This window comes from Lynx canadensis, chromosome A3, assembly GCF_007474595.2.
Source record: "Lynx canadensis isolate LIC74 chromosome A3, mLynCan4.pri.v2, whole genome shotgun sequence".
NCBI lineage: Eukaryota > Metazoa > Chordata > Mammalia > Carnivora > Felidae > Lynx > Lynx canadensis.
In genome coordinates, this window is record NC_044305.1 from 117,398,367 (window position 1) to 117,412,444 (window position 14,078).

A 14,078-nucleotide genomic window follows, 5' to 3' on the forward strand; every position below is an offset into this window, starting at 1 on the left:
CTTGACTTTAGTCATTTGGGACCCTGAAAAGAGACCCAGGAAGGTTGTACCAGACTCCTAATCCATAGAAACTATGAGATAATAATTTGTGCTGTTCTAAGTTGTTAAGTGTGTGGTAATCTCTTAGTTAATAATGGAACACCATACACACCATTTGATACTCATAATCACCCTCTAAAACTAGATTCCCCATTTAATAGATAAGGGGACAGACTTCAGGGAGATTATGAATTTGCCCAAAGTCACACAGATAGTGAGTGGCAGAGACAGGTTTCAACCCAGCTGTCCTGACTTCAGGGTCAGTGCTCTTAACTGCCACATGCATTTCCTCTCTGTATTTATGTTATTCAAGTGCCAGGCTTCTGAGGGGGTTGAGTCAGACAAGTGGTAAAGAGAAAGGGAACTGTATCTGTCTGCCTGGGGACAGATGTACAGAAAGTCAGAGGCCCTGTGTTGAGCCCTGACTCTATTAGAAGCTAGCTGTGTGCCCTCAGGAAAGACACTTAATCACTCTGAGCCTAAGTTTCTTTATCTGCATGAAGGACAGTGAGGATTTCTACACTGTACCCCCCCCCCCCACGGGGCTGCTGAGATGATCCCATGAAGGTGTGTGAGGGTGCACTGAGAATGGTGAGGTCCACAGGGCAGGCAAAGGTGCCTGGATGGCATATGCAGGCACAGCTTTGACTTCAGCTTCCATCTTAAGAAGCTTGAAAAAAGAGAACAAATTAAACTGAAAATAAATAGTAGAAGTAACCAAGAGAAAAGCATAGATTAATAAAATAAATAGCTTTCTTTGTAAAGATCAGTAAAAATGATAAATCCCTAGCTAGACTGTTCTAAGAAAAGGGGAGAGAAAAGAATAGAAACTTTCACTATAAGGACTGAAAGAAGTTCTATCACTAGAGCCCACAGATATTAAAAGAAAAATGAGGGAATATTATCAACAATCTCACGCCAATCATTTCAACAACTTAGACAACTTACTTAAAGGAAACACTACTTGCTAAAACCAACACAAGAAAAAATGGTGAATATCCCTGTATTTAGTAAGGATTTCTTTGAATTTCTTCCCATAAATAAAACTCTATCAAACATTTAAAAAAAAAAACAGTGCCAAACCTACACAGACTCTTTCAGAAAACAAAGGTGGAAGGAAAAATTGCCAGTTCATTTTATGAAGCCAGCATGGTGCTTTTATCAAAATCTGACAAGGACAACAGAAGAAATTTCAAATCAGTATCATTCACGAACATGTAAAAAATTTTAACACACTGTTAGCAAATCAAATCTAATAATCTAAAAAAGGATAAAATATCATGACTGAGAAGGCTTATATACCCCTGGAATGCAAGGTTGGTCCAATATTCAAAAACTAATTAAGGTAATTTATCACTTTAATAGAATAAAGCAAAACCATAGGATCAGGCCAATAGATACAGAAAAAGCATTCTACAGAATTCAACACCCCATTCATGATAAAAACTCTTAGCAAAGTGGGAATATAAGAGGACTTCTTCGTGTGATAGAGACATCTATATAAAACTTACTGCTAACATCAACCCTAATGTGGAGACATAAGGCCAGATATCTGATCTTACCACTGTGTACTAAACTGCAGATCCCAGCCAGTGCAATTAGGTAAGGAAAAGAAATTTAAAGCCATAAAAATTATAAAGATTGAAAATAAAAAGTAAAGCTGTAAGAAGTGATATGATTGTTTATGTAAAAAATGCTAAGAAAACTACAAAAAAGCTACTAGAATTTAGTACTAATTGTGAATTTAGCAATGTGACAGGACACCAGGTCAACACAGAAAATTGTCTGTATTCCTATATACTAGCAGTAAGACAGAAATAAAATCTAAAAAAACTATCATTTGCAATAAAAGTAAAATCACTAAAAAAATACACAAGCTTTCTACACTGAAATCTCAAAACACTTTTCAGAAAAATTAAAGAAGACCTAAATAAAACCCTATTCATTGACTGGAAGGTTCGATATTGCTAAAACGCCAATTTTCCCCTGGTTGATCTATAGATTTAACACCATCTCAACCAAAACCTCAGTGGGTTTTTTTTTTTTTTTAAGGGGAAAATGGAGTTGGAATTGGCAAACTAATTTTAAAATGTATGTGGAAATGCAAAGAACCCAGAATAGCCAAAACAATCTTCGAAAAGGACAAAGTTGAAGAATTTACGTTTCCTGATTTTAAGAAATATTGGTATTGGTATCCAAACAGAAAAACAGACCAATGAAACAGAACAGAGTATCCAGAAATAGACCCACTCATATGTAGTCAATTTATTTTGACAAAAGCATGAAGGTGATTCAATAGAGAAAGAAAAGTTTTTTTTCAACACATGTTGCTGGAATACCTGGATATATATAAACAATTAACTTCAGCCTTTACCTCATACCATACACAGAACTTAATTTGGGATGAGATGGATCAGAGATCTCAATATCAAGCCAAAATGAAAGCTTCTAAGAAAAAAATGTTGAAGAATCTCTTCATGACCTCGTGGTAGACAAATAATTATGAGGCTACGAAAAGCATTAACATAAAAAGAAAACACTAATAAAATAAATTTCATTAAAAATAAAACCTTTCTTGTCATCAAAAGACATCATTAAGAAAATGAAAAGGTAGGGGCGCCTGGGTGGCGCAGTCGGTTAAGCGTCCGATTTCAGCCAGGTCACGATCTCGCGGTCCGTGAGTTCGAGCCCCGCGTCAGGCTCTGGGCTGATGGCTCAGAGCCTGGAGCCTGTTTCCGATTCTGTGTCTCCCTCTCTCTCTGCCCCTCCCCCGTTCATGCTCTGTCTCTCGCTGTCCCAAAAATAAATAAACGTTGAAAAAAAAAAATTAAAAAAAAAAAAAAAAAGAAAATGAAAAGGCAAGCTACAGATTGGGAGAAAATACTTGTAATACATAAATCTGACAAATATATAAATAACGCCTAAAACTCAATAATAAAAAGACCAACAACCCAATTAAATATAGGCAAAATTTGAACAGATGCTACTTAAAAGAAGGCATACCAATAAGCACATGAAAAGATGATCAACATCATTAATCAGGAAATCAAGATTAAAAAAACACAATGAAATCTCATTTCATCCCCTCTGGAATAGCCAAAAATAAAAAGACTGACAATACCAAGTGTTGGAGAGGATATGGAACAAATGGAACCCTGTATATTGCCCATGGGAGTGTAAAGTGGTATAAAGACTTCATAAAAAATTTGTCAGTTTCTTATAAAGTTAGTCATACACATACTCCCAACCCCAGTTATTTACTCAAGAATTGAAACCATATGTCTATGAAAAAGGCTTATATAAGAATGTTCTTTAGCAGCTTAATTCATAAAGTCCCCAAACTGGAAACAACCCAAATATATATATGCAGACGAATGGATTAGCAAATTATGATATATTTCTATAATGGAAATTCCTCAGCAGTAAAAAAGGAATGCCATAACCGATAATTTTAAAATAATTATACTAAATACAAAAAAACACACAAAAGAGTATGATCTGTACTATTCCATTTATAAGAAGTATCTAGAAAAGAAAAAACTAAGACATGTGATAGAAATCGGACAGTGTCTGTCCTGGCGATGAGGAGACTAATTGGAAAGGATAGGAGGTAACTTTGTCAAAACTCCATCAAAAGACAGTCTTAAACCTGTCCACTTCGTTGCATGTAGATGACACTATATGTAAATTACACTGCAATAAATATCTTTCAAAAGATATATACACAAAGCCCCTGCCTTCAAAGAACTCACAATTTAAGGAAAGGAAACAATATAAAGATGTGAAAAATCAAAGGATAATACAAAAGAGATTTCACAGCAGTACACCTGGTCCCTGACTTACAATGGTTCCACTTAACAATCTTTTGACTTTACGATGGTGCAAAAGCAACATGCATTCAGTAGAAACCGTACTTTTGAGTTCTGAATTTTGATCTCTTCCCAGGCTAGTGACAGGTGGTAGGATTCTTGTGATGCTGGGCAGAGGCAGTGAGCTGTAGCACCAAGTCCACCCCTCGATCACGAAGGTGAACAACTGATACACTCATACGAGCATTCTGTCCTCACACAACCATATTGTCTTTCACTTTCAGTACAGTATTCAGTAAATTATGTGATATATTCAACACTATATTATGAAATAAGCTTTGCGTTCAATGATCTTGCCCAACCGTGGCTAATATAAGTGTCCTGAGCACATTGAAGGAAGTGCAGGGCTAAGCTAGGATGTTGGGTAGGTTAGGCGTAGTAATGCATTTTCTATTTACGAATGATATTTTCAACTATAATGATGGGTTTATAGGGACATGACCCTTTCGTAAGTTAAGGAAGATCTGTACATGACCAACAGTCAACTGAGACTAGGAAGAGTGGAAGAAGCTGCCTGTGTATTAGCATGGATGGGGAAAACCATAGGGAAGAACACTGAAGGATCTGAAGGAGCAGAAAGAGGGCGAGGGGAAGGGGTGAGCAAAGGCAGCAGTGGAACAAAGCAGAAGCTAAACACAAGAGTCTTTCATATGTCCACTCGTTGACTGACCCTTCATATCAGGTCCATCCAATAGGGAGGAGTACAGTCTTGTTTTACAGGATGAAGTTCAGAAAGATTAATGGCCCTGCCCAAGGCCGCAGAGCTTATTCGATTAGAACCTGTGATAGGAGCTGGGCATGCGTGACCCCAGAGCCTGTGCGCCGTCATTAGAGGGCATTTTTCTTGTGAGGACAGAATTTGCCGGACAGCCATGCGCAAGAAGCACATGTCATAGGAAAAGCTCGGATCAGTGCCAGAAAGCGTCCTTTCTGAGTTCACATGTTTAGAACTTTGCTCTACAGGAGGGAATAAACAGCTGACTCCACTCAGAGAGCTCTACTGCTGTTCATAAACCGTGAGAGTGTTTATGTCATGGGCAGAGCTCTCCAAGTGAATTATAGCCTTTTACGCACTGAGCACATACAATATTTTCAGAGGACAAAGAAACAGGGCGTGGAAGGAATGCTACAGTTGACCTTTCTCTCTTTCTGTCCTTTCTCTCCAACCTTCTCCAGCAATCTTAAGCCTATCCTGCATGGACAGTTCTCTGATTGTGTTTATCCATTACCTGCCTTTCTGACACAACCCAGGAAAGTTACTCACTTCAATTTAAGAAGTGAGCTTTTAAACTATTTCTTCTTCCTAGGATGAGTGGCTGGCTTTCTCTTTTATTACATTTAAAATGAATCCATCTTCCCTACAGTAGAAAGCAGATTTTTTTAACGTTACTTCAGATGTTTTCTTTAGACTGGTGTTAACATAAAGCAAATGTCTCTTGCATCTCTGAACCAATCTGTTAAGATAAACAGGCTTCACTTACGATATTCCTATACTGAAATCATAGGCTCGTGGTCTGCAACTCCTTAAAGACTCAATTCATACATGCTAAAAGGTCTAGTTCAGAAACACACACACACACACACACACACACACACACACACACACACACAGCTTTGCCATGGAAACCACAAGGACATGTCTGGTTCAGAGTCCATAGCACGTACCACAAATAACAGCCCATCTTCTAAGGGCAGATCTTGTATATACACAGGGAAAGCCCAGACAATTAAACAACTGCAATACCTCAAACATAAAGCTTACTTTTTAATCCCTTTCTTCAAGTCTATTTCAAGATACCAAAGTCTCAATGATTGTTCTTAGGTACATTTGATTATGTCTGTTGTTTTCCTTAAACACAATTTCAGACTTGGACATCATGGATAAAAAGGGAAAATACAGGGAGAAAGGGCACACTCAAGTTTCAGATAACAACAATTCTGGATTCCACATGAGTCTGGGAAGGTGTGTGTTTCTACAGAAAGCAGCCCTGTCATTATTTAACAGAGCCCCAATCCTGATTAGGTGGAGGCTTTGTACTACAGAAAGTACAGGGGATGCCAGTAGGCACCCTGGGGAGGGTGTCAGGGAGGGGAAGCAAGAGCGACAAGTCCTACTAATCGGGAACATTCTAGGTCTGGAAGGCCAGGTTTTGTCAGTACTTAAAACTGTCAGAAGTTTGGTATGATAAAGACTTTGATCTCTCTTGCTGGGCTACAAATTCCATGAAGACGTGGACAACTTTCAATTTGTTTATCGCTGTATCCCCAGCATGGAGCTCACTGCCATGGGGGATGCTCAATAAACAGAGAAGGAGTGAAGGAAAAGGATGCTTAATAAGTATTCTTCATTTGTGTGATTCTGTGAATTTCATCATCCTTCAGCTGGGCTCACAGGTATGATCATATGGTGGTTCAGAGTGAGTGATAAAGTAATAGCCACCTGCCACTCTAACCATGATTGATTCTTGGAAACTATGATTTTAAGCCACTGTTGCTTCAGTCTAGGAGGCCATGGTTCAACAAGACTGGGGTTCCAGACACTGAAGTCTTATCCACAAGGAACACTCAACATACTTTCACATTTACGTATTCCATATGACTCGTGAATGCTTTCCACAGATAGGTTCATGTGCAGTACTTAAATCCCTAAACTCCAAACTCTAGCTAACTTCAACCTCTATCGAATTTCCAACTTACTTCCATCCCTGTGGATTCTAATAGTTCTAAGCTATTTGTGTAGCCATTTATTGAGTCGAGGAACACACAGGCCCTATTTTGGGCAATGGCTGTAGAGACACAATGAGGTATATAATCACTTTGTTCCTTCAGACATTACAGTTCCACGTGAAAAACTCAGTACTGGATTCATGTAATCACTGCAAAAATCCTATTTGTTTACCATCAGGTGAAATTTTCCATTAAAAAAAAAATATATGAAAGTAGTTGCTAACATTTTCATCATCGACCTCATTTATCCGCTATTCTAACTTCTATCTAGTACTTTTTCTCCAATCTAAACAGACAGATTTCAGAAACATCCTGTAACCCATTAAAAAAAGAAAAACAATCTACCTGATGAGGCTAGATAAGGGGTTGGCAAACTTTTTCTGTAAAGGGACAAATAGCAAATACTTTTTGCTCTGCAGGTCCTATGTGATCTGTTGTAATTTCTCACTCTGCCACGTTAGCAGCCATGCGAACAGCCACGCAAAATAAGTAAAGAAATGGGCATGGCAATGTTTCAATAAAACTTTATTTACAAAAACAGGCATAGGACGGAATTTAGCCTGTAAGCAATAGTTTGCCAACCCCTGGACTAGATAAACAAAATGCTCCTATTTATAGGAAATAGCAACGGATTCACTTACTTTGCTCTTTTGGCCATCTCATTTCCATCCCATCTGGGGCTGTATGGATAATTTTTTTGGGCCTGGGAATAAAGCTGTCCACTGTTGGTAAAGTGATAGACAGACTGGAATGTGAGAGTCGGCTGGTCTCGAGGGAAAAACAGGGGCAGGTCGACTGCAAAGACAAAAGAAAGGAAAAAAAGTTATGGTTTCAACGTATGGGTTAAACTTGAATGTTGGGTACAGGACTCTATCTGAACTACAAACGGTTTGAGATTTAGGTAAAACATATGGAGGGAGGGGCCAAGAAATACCAAAGTGCCTTCCCTGACTTCAAGGAGTTTACAATCTAGGCACATAAGTGAAAATCACACATAAAAATAAATTTAACCAATATGAGGCATGATGTGTGGCTGCTGCTATGAAATGGTCACAGAAGCTGGGCACTCCCAGCCATGTGAATTCCTCCTATGGCATTTACCTTGTCTAGTATTTAGTAGGGAAGTTAGTTGATTATTTTTTTAAAGTCTCTATTAAATCACAAACTCTTCAAAGGTCAGGCAGTATCTTCCTCATCTAGAATTTGATGGAGGGGGTGGGATGGAGGCTGTCCTTAAAAAATGGATTTGGAATGGGGAGCAAGAGGGGCAGGTGATAATCTTTACATTTTATAGGATACGGCCACTGGACTACCAGAAAAAATAAAGTTATCACTTTACTTCCAATCAAGCAGTGAATTCTGCTACTCAGCAGTTTGAAGCATCTCCAGATGTGTTACCACATATAGTTCCTAAACCAGTGGGGGCTCCTTAATGGAACGCAACAGGGACTAATCTGAACACTGCATATGTCTACTGAGGGTAGCCTGATTCCAGTGTTTGCTGCTAACAAGTATTATGTGCTTTGTCTGTTCATTTTGGGGTCCTTTAACTCAATTTTTAAAAATAAAATGACTCCTTTTTAGTTTGAGGCAAAGCAACATTATAAACACAGACTGTTTCAGCAGCACATTCCTCAAGGCATATAATGTGTATTTGTATGAATGTTACCACTTCTAGGGCAAAGAACAGACAGGGACATCAACTTACGAAAATACGATAATGAGAAAAAATGTGTATAGAATTTCCTAGCTTTACAGAGTACTTTTATATACTTTATCTCATTTGATAGTTATAATTCCATGTAGGAGACATTATTTTTACCATGTGCATTTAGCAGACAGACAAACTTGAGACTCCAAGAGGTTTATTAACTTGCTCACGCCCCAGCTAGGTGGAGGTGGGGCTCGAATCTAGTCCCATGGTGTAAATCCTGAGCTCTCTCTACTGGGCCCCATTGCCTCCTGCTCTTAATGATACTGGTGCAACCTGCTCACAACACATTCATTGTGTCACTGTTACCATTCTCTGAAGTCTCTACTGTGAAGAACGTACAAGATTCATCTTTCTGGCTACACGAGGCAAATATGTGAAAAGAAAATAGATACTAGATAGCTACACATCTGTCACCATGCCGGCGTAGGGTGACATTTGACTTGGGCTAGGCCCTCCAAGCATCCAAAATGATTTCATGAAGGAAAAGTCAGGTTTGCAGCAAACTTTTTAAAAAACCCAGAAAACAAGAAACAAAAAAAAAAATTGTTCAGTGTCTTAGACCACTGCATATATTTGACTCTGACTCAGTGCTGCAGGGGGTTTCTACATATGAATCACCACAACCCAAGAAAAGTGGCAAGACTTTGAATGTCCACTCGTTAGTCACATTTTCCATGGGCCTCCGTGTGGTGCCAGCACATGCCTGTTTGTGCCAAAGCAGAGATTTAGTAACGTATAGGAAACAATACAAAATAGGAAAAACAAACTTAAATTATAAATAATTTGATTCAGAAAGCCCCTTTGAGTCCCTTTATATTATGAAGCAGGATTTGTAACATCTTCAGTCATTTTGAATAAATATTGCTTTCTAAAATTAAGTTTATATCTTTTCTGATTACTCATTTCATCTCCTCTAATTTTAGAAAGCATGCCTATTTACACATAGTTTAATTTGGCTTCAATTGTTTATATTACATATACATTTCCAAGTATAAAACGAGATTCACATTAACCCCCAAAGCAATCACCAACAGCACCGGTGAAAAGTATTTAACATGCATGAGCCTCCCTTAAAAAATGCAGTGATTTTGAATAACAGAATTCAATGGCAATAATTTACCAATTTAAAGTAAGTATAGTCATATTTCGTATCAAAGTAATACAGAGAATACCACAGGCTTCATGATTGTCAAGCTATCAGCTTACTGGGCTTTGGAAAACGTTATATTTTTTGTTCCTGTTATTTTGTTTTGTAGAAAATGAGTTGCTGGTATTTTGACATGCTGAAAAATGATTTTCCCACCTAGTTCTGAACCATCCACTTTGACCCCCTAAATGCCCAATTAAGATCAGAAACAATTCAAAATGTGAATGTAAATTTATTTACCCAGGCAAGTGAATTGTTCTGATTAAAAAAAAAAAAAATTTTCCAGCCAGCTATATGCTGATATGTACCGCGATTCCCAGAAAAAACAACACTGATTGCATGATTATTTCTCCGTGGAGCTTTTTCTAAAAAAGTATAGTTGAAGCCAATATTAAAATCTGAACACAGTAGCTAGATGAACAGTGAAGCAGGAATGGTCAGAGTACTTGAGACATAAAATCGATAATCCACATGAGAAAATAAAATTCAAAAAATATAATTATCTTGCTCAACTGAACTAAACCATACCCTGCCTGTATCGGTCAGGAATCAATAAAAGGATGGATTCTTTGAAAATGTTCTATGCATAAGAAGGAGTTAATAACTAAAATATTTATGAGAAATGCTTTGCATTTTTCTTGAAAGAATGCTTTGGATGGTACAAATTAGTCAGAATTAAAAAAAAAAAACACAACAAAGTTTGTTTTCCTTATCTCCAAATGTTCTTCTCACTTAACACTTGCCTATAGGCTAACTCATGATTTTTTAAAAAGATTTCACGTTTAAGTAATCTCCTCACCCAACGTGGGGCTTGAACTCACAACCCTGAGATCAAGAGTCACATGCTCTACTGACTGAGCCAGGCAGGCACCCCTCACTCGTGATTTTCTGACGCATAGTAAAATAATGACGAAGGTACTCCCAGGGCTCTACGCAGTTTGGGCTCATATTAGCTATATCGGAATTGAATATTTTAACTATTGGCTTCCTTTGAACCCAACCCACCTACCGGCTCAAGTTTGATTCCCAGGGTAGAACCCCTCCATTTGGTTCAGTTACTCGTCAGTATTAGTTGGACAACTGCTGCCTATTTCCTTCTTCCTGTATACAGAGACTGAATTTTGGTCAGCTCTCTAACCACGGAAAGGATGGCCCTCGCTTGTTCAGTATAATGTCAATAACCACTTTCCAAAGCATTGCTTTCTTCAAGAACTTGTTGAAACAAGTCACTGCCAAACACTTCCAATTGTGTACAACCTGGGCATTTCACAGGATTCATTCACAGGGCACCCCCTGCCAGAGCGCAGGAAGGCACCATGAGGCTCTGTACCGGCTTGCTTCATGGTGGATAGTCACTGCCGTGATGAGCTCCACTGCATACAGTCCCAGAGCTAGTGGTGTTCTCCAAGCGCCCGGCAGCCATGCGGCGTGGAGAGGGAGCTGAATATGCATCAGTAAATTTTTTGCTGCCTCTCTCCAAACCATGCTGGGGTTCACACGGGACAGATGCAGTTTCGCTTTCCCTAGTAAACAAGCGTTAAGTGTCCCCAAGTGCTCATCCTTTCACATAAGATGACTTCACTAAAGTTGCATCTGAATTCCTAAGCCACTCTAGAAATCTGTCACTTCTCCAAAGACCTCCACGATGGAAGAATGACCTTGAACGGCCAAAGCGACGCCACACCATGTATGGGATCCATAGGACAGCTGCCAGATACTCATTCAGAACATTTCAGGCATAGTTCTAACAAGTTTGATTATATGACCTTTCCAGAAAAAAACCCCTAATTATGGCAAGATTAGGACAAGGTATACTGACAGCAAGTAATGATAACTAGCAGTCTGGCACAAAGGAAGGAGAGAGAATAATAAATATAAACAGACTTAGAAAATAAAAAATAATCCCAGCCTGGGGCCATTCAGCATAGAACAAAAAGCCCAGCCATCCCTCAAGCTATTACCATACTGTAAGTGACGTTCACTCCCCATCTTGGTAACCTGGCAGACACTCTTGGTTCCCTACCAACAGCCATTCTCCATGGGCAGAGCCCTCCTCCCACTCTAGAGCCCAAAAGTGCTGGGTATTTGCTCTCTCAGCCTTCCATGAGACCAAGGCATAGAAATGTGACTCAGTCCTGCCAATGAGGCCCAAGGGGAAGTCGGCTAGGGGTCTTCTGAGAAATATTTTCCTCTCTGAGTAAAGACACGTGTAAGGAGAAGCCCCCGTTGCATTCGTGCCTAGATCTTATCATGTGAGATCTCGAGGCTTGGAGCTGTGCACCCCACCTTGTGACCATAAGGGGAAAGTCAGCCTGGCAACACTGAGCTGTTGAATTCATCAGCCCTGGAATGCCCAGCTCTGGAGTCCTTGCTATGTGAGACCGTTACAGGTCCTAACTACTTAAACTTCTTTTAATCAGGTCTCCTCAGACTTGCACTCAGAAGCATCTAAAGAAATGTTATTTCTTGCAGCTTCTGTTCAAGAAGGCAGGATAATTGGATAACCAATTTCAGAAGTATTTCCACCAAGCATGGTTGAAAACATTCAAGGCACATAAATAGGAAAGTTTTAGTTGTCAGGAAAATTCAGTTATGTGGGACAGTTCAATCCTTGAAAATGCCAAACAAATGAGGGGTTAACCATAATTGCTTCTCTGGGAGTCACATCATCAGATATTTTCATCCTTATTCACCAGTCAGCCATTACTTCATTTCTCCAAACCTTCCAAACGATATATTGCTGTGTCCTTGGGTTAGTAGGGAAGATACTCACGCCTTGGCTTCGTGGTGGTTACAGTTGTGTTTCCATTTTCAGTCCTCTGCAGACTCTCCAGTTCCTAGAAGCCTTATTAGCAGAGAGTCTTAACTCCATGTCGACTTGCTGAAAACTCCCCCTCCAACGATGACTCCATTTGAGGTCAACTCTTCCTAAAAGCATTTTGCTCACATCTCATTCCCAGGCTGCCCCCACAGTGAGCATACCAACCACCTAGGGAAGTCTGCCATTTATTACTGGACCACCCCTTACTTACACCATCTTACTAACTACACACAAAACCCTTGAGACACATGGAATCTAACCACTAGAAAGTGAAACACCACACATCCAAAGGACTTGCCTACAAGAAATATAAAAGCAAAGTTTTCCAATTCAGAAGTACCCCCCTATTTAAGGCGTTAAAAATAGAATGGTATCTCCGCTTACCATCCCTGCCTTACCAGATTTTGTTGAACTGCCTTCAAATTTTCATTGCCTTTTGTAGATCTGACCAGGTAGACAGATTACTTTTGGGGTTTTAATCTTACCAAAATAAAGCCTGGAGATTCTTGAATTTTGCTGTAAATTCTAAACATTCTAATACGGTAGAGGACAGTATGGTATGGTGGAAAAAAGCGCAGCCTTTGGAGTCAGATAAAAATGGGTTTAATTCCTAGCGCCACCATTTATTAGTGGTGAGGCCATAGGCAAAATATTTTAGCTCTGTAAATCCTGATGTTCTCATCTGCAAAATGAGGATAATTTTTAGCTCAGCACTGCTGACAGGACTGGACAAAAACAGAGCAGGTAATAAATAAATATGAATTCCCTTCCCCTTCCTCCTTTCTTCTGTGTTTTGTTTTCAATCTGGCTTTATACACTGTCCCGTATATGCGAAATTTCTAACTAGAGCAGAAATGTTCACAGTGCTTAAGTTTTAATTACTTTGATGAAACCTTCTAAACCTTGCACATACCTTCACATCCCAGTGTATAGTATACTGAAAATAGGCTAGCCTTTTCTTGATGACAGAAAACACACCAAAAACCCATTACACATGACGGCCTCCAGGGTTAAGGAAGATTTAGTTTGCCCTTTCCCAATGCCTCCTACACAAGGGCCACGCCTCCTCAACTGTCCACTGGTAAGAGGTGATGTGCTCTTAGAGCAGCACACGGAGGCCCCCAGGACTACCGCGCTATGACATGCTCTCTGCCCCCTGATCGCAAACTTTCTCTACTTTGTTTCCTTTTTCCCCCTTTGCCACTTCTCATCAAGGCCCACTCTCAATGTCCTCTCTCTATCTTCCCTCTTCTCTTTCTTCGTCTACTTCATTCCACGTGTGTTGTGTGTCAGCCTCTGAAAAGTCGGGTCCAGCCGACTATCCATCCTGAGACCAGAACGCGGCACGGGGCAGGGGCTGCACTAACGGGAGGGAGGTGATGTGGTGTGGAGTCCCGGGGTGCCTTCCTCCAGCACCGCTCAGTGAGCATCTCCCCCTCCTTTTGTTTCTGTGTTTGTTTCCTTCCAGGTTTACGGCTGTCCCAGATAGTTGGGAGTTATAGGAAATCTGGTCTCTGCTTATATTTTGTTTAGCGTTTGCTTTTGAGGTACTTTATAGATACAAATGAATCATTCCAACACCCAGTGAGACATTCACATAAAATTGTAAGAAGAACCTCAGGATGAAAGGGATGCCATAGTGCTGGCCGGCGAAGAGCTGGGCTCTCTCACCCTGCCCACACAGACGAGCCCAGACTGAATACAGTAGGCTTCTCCTCCCACGAGATCAGAGGTTCAGAACTGGAAGTAAGCATCGGCATC

The 14,078-nt window shown here is 39.8% G+C and overlaps 1 protein-coding gene across 2 annotated transcripts in view; it reads right to left on the minus strand.

The window, feature by feature from the left end:
• The window catches only part of BABAM2 (BRISC and BRCA1 A complex member 2), a 397,923-nt gene that overhangs the window by 27,139 nt on the left and 356,706 nt on the right, over window positions 1-14,078 (minus strand). For both annotated transcript variants that reach the window (XM_030311393.2, XM_030311392.1), the window contains exon 11: window positions 7,277-7,430. In XM_030311393.2, coding sequence (XP_030167253.1) covers window positions 7,277-7,430 — 154 coding nt within the window. The remainder of the gene's footprint in view (window positions 1-7,276; window positions 7,431-14,078) is intronic.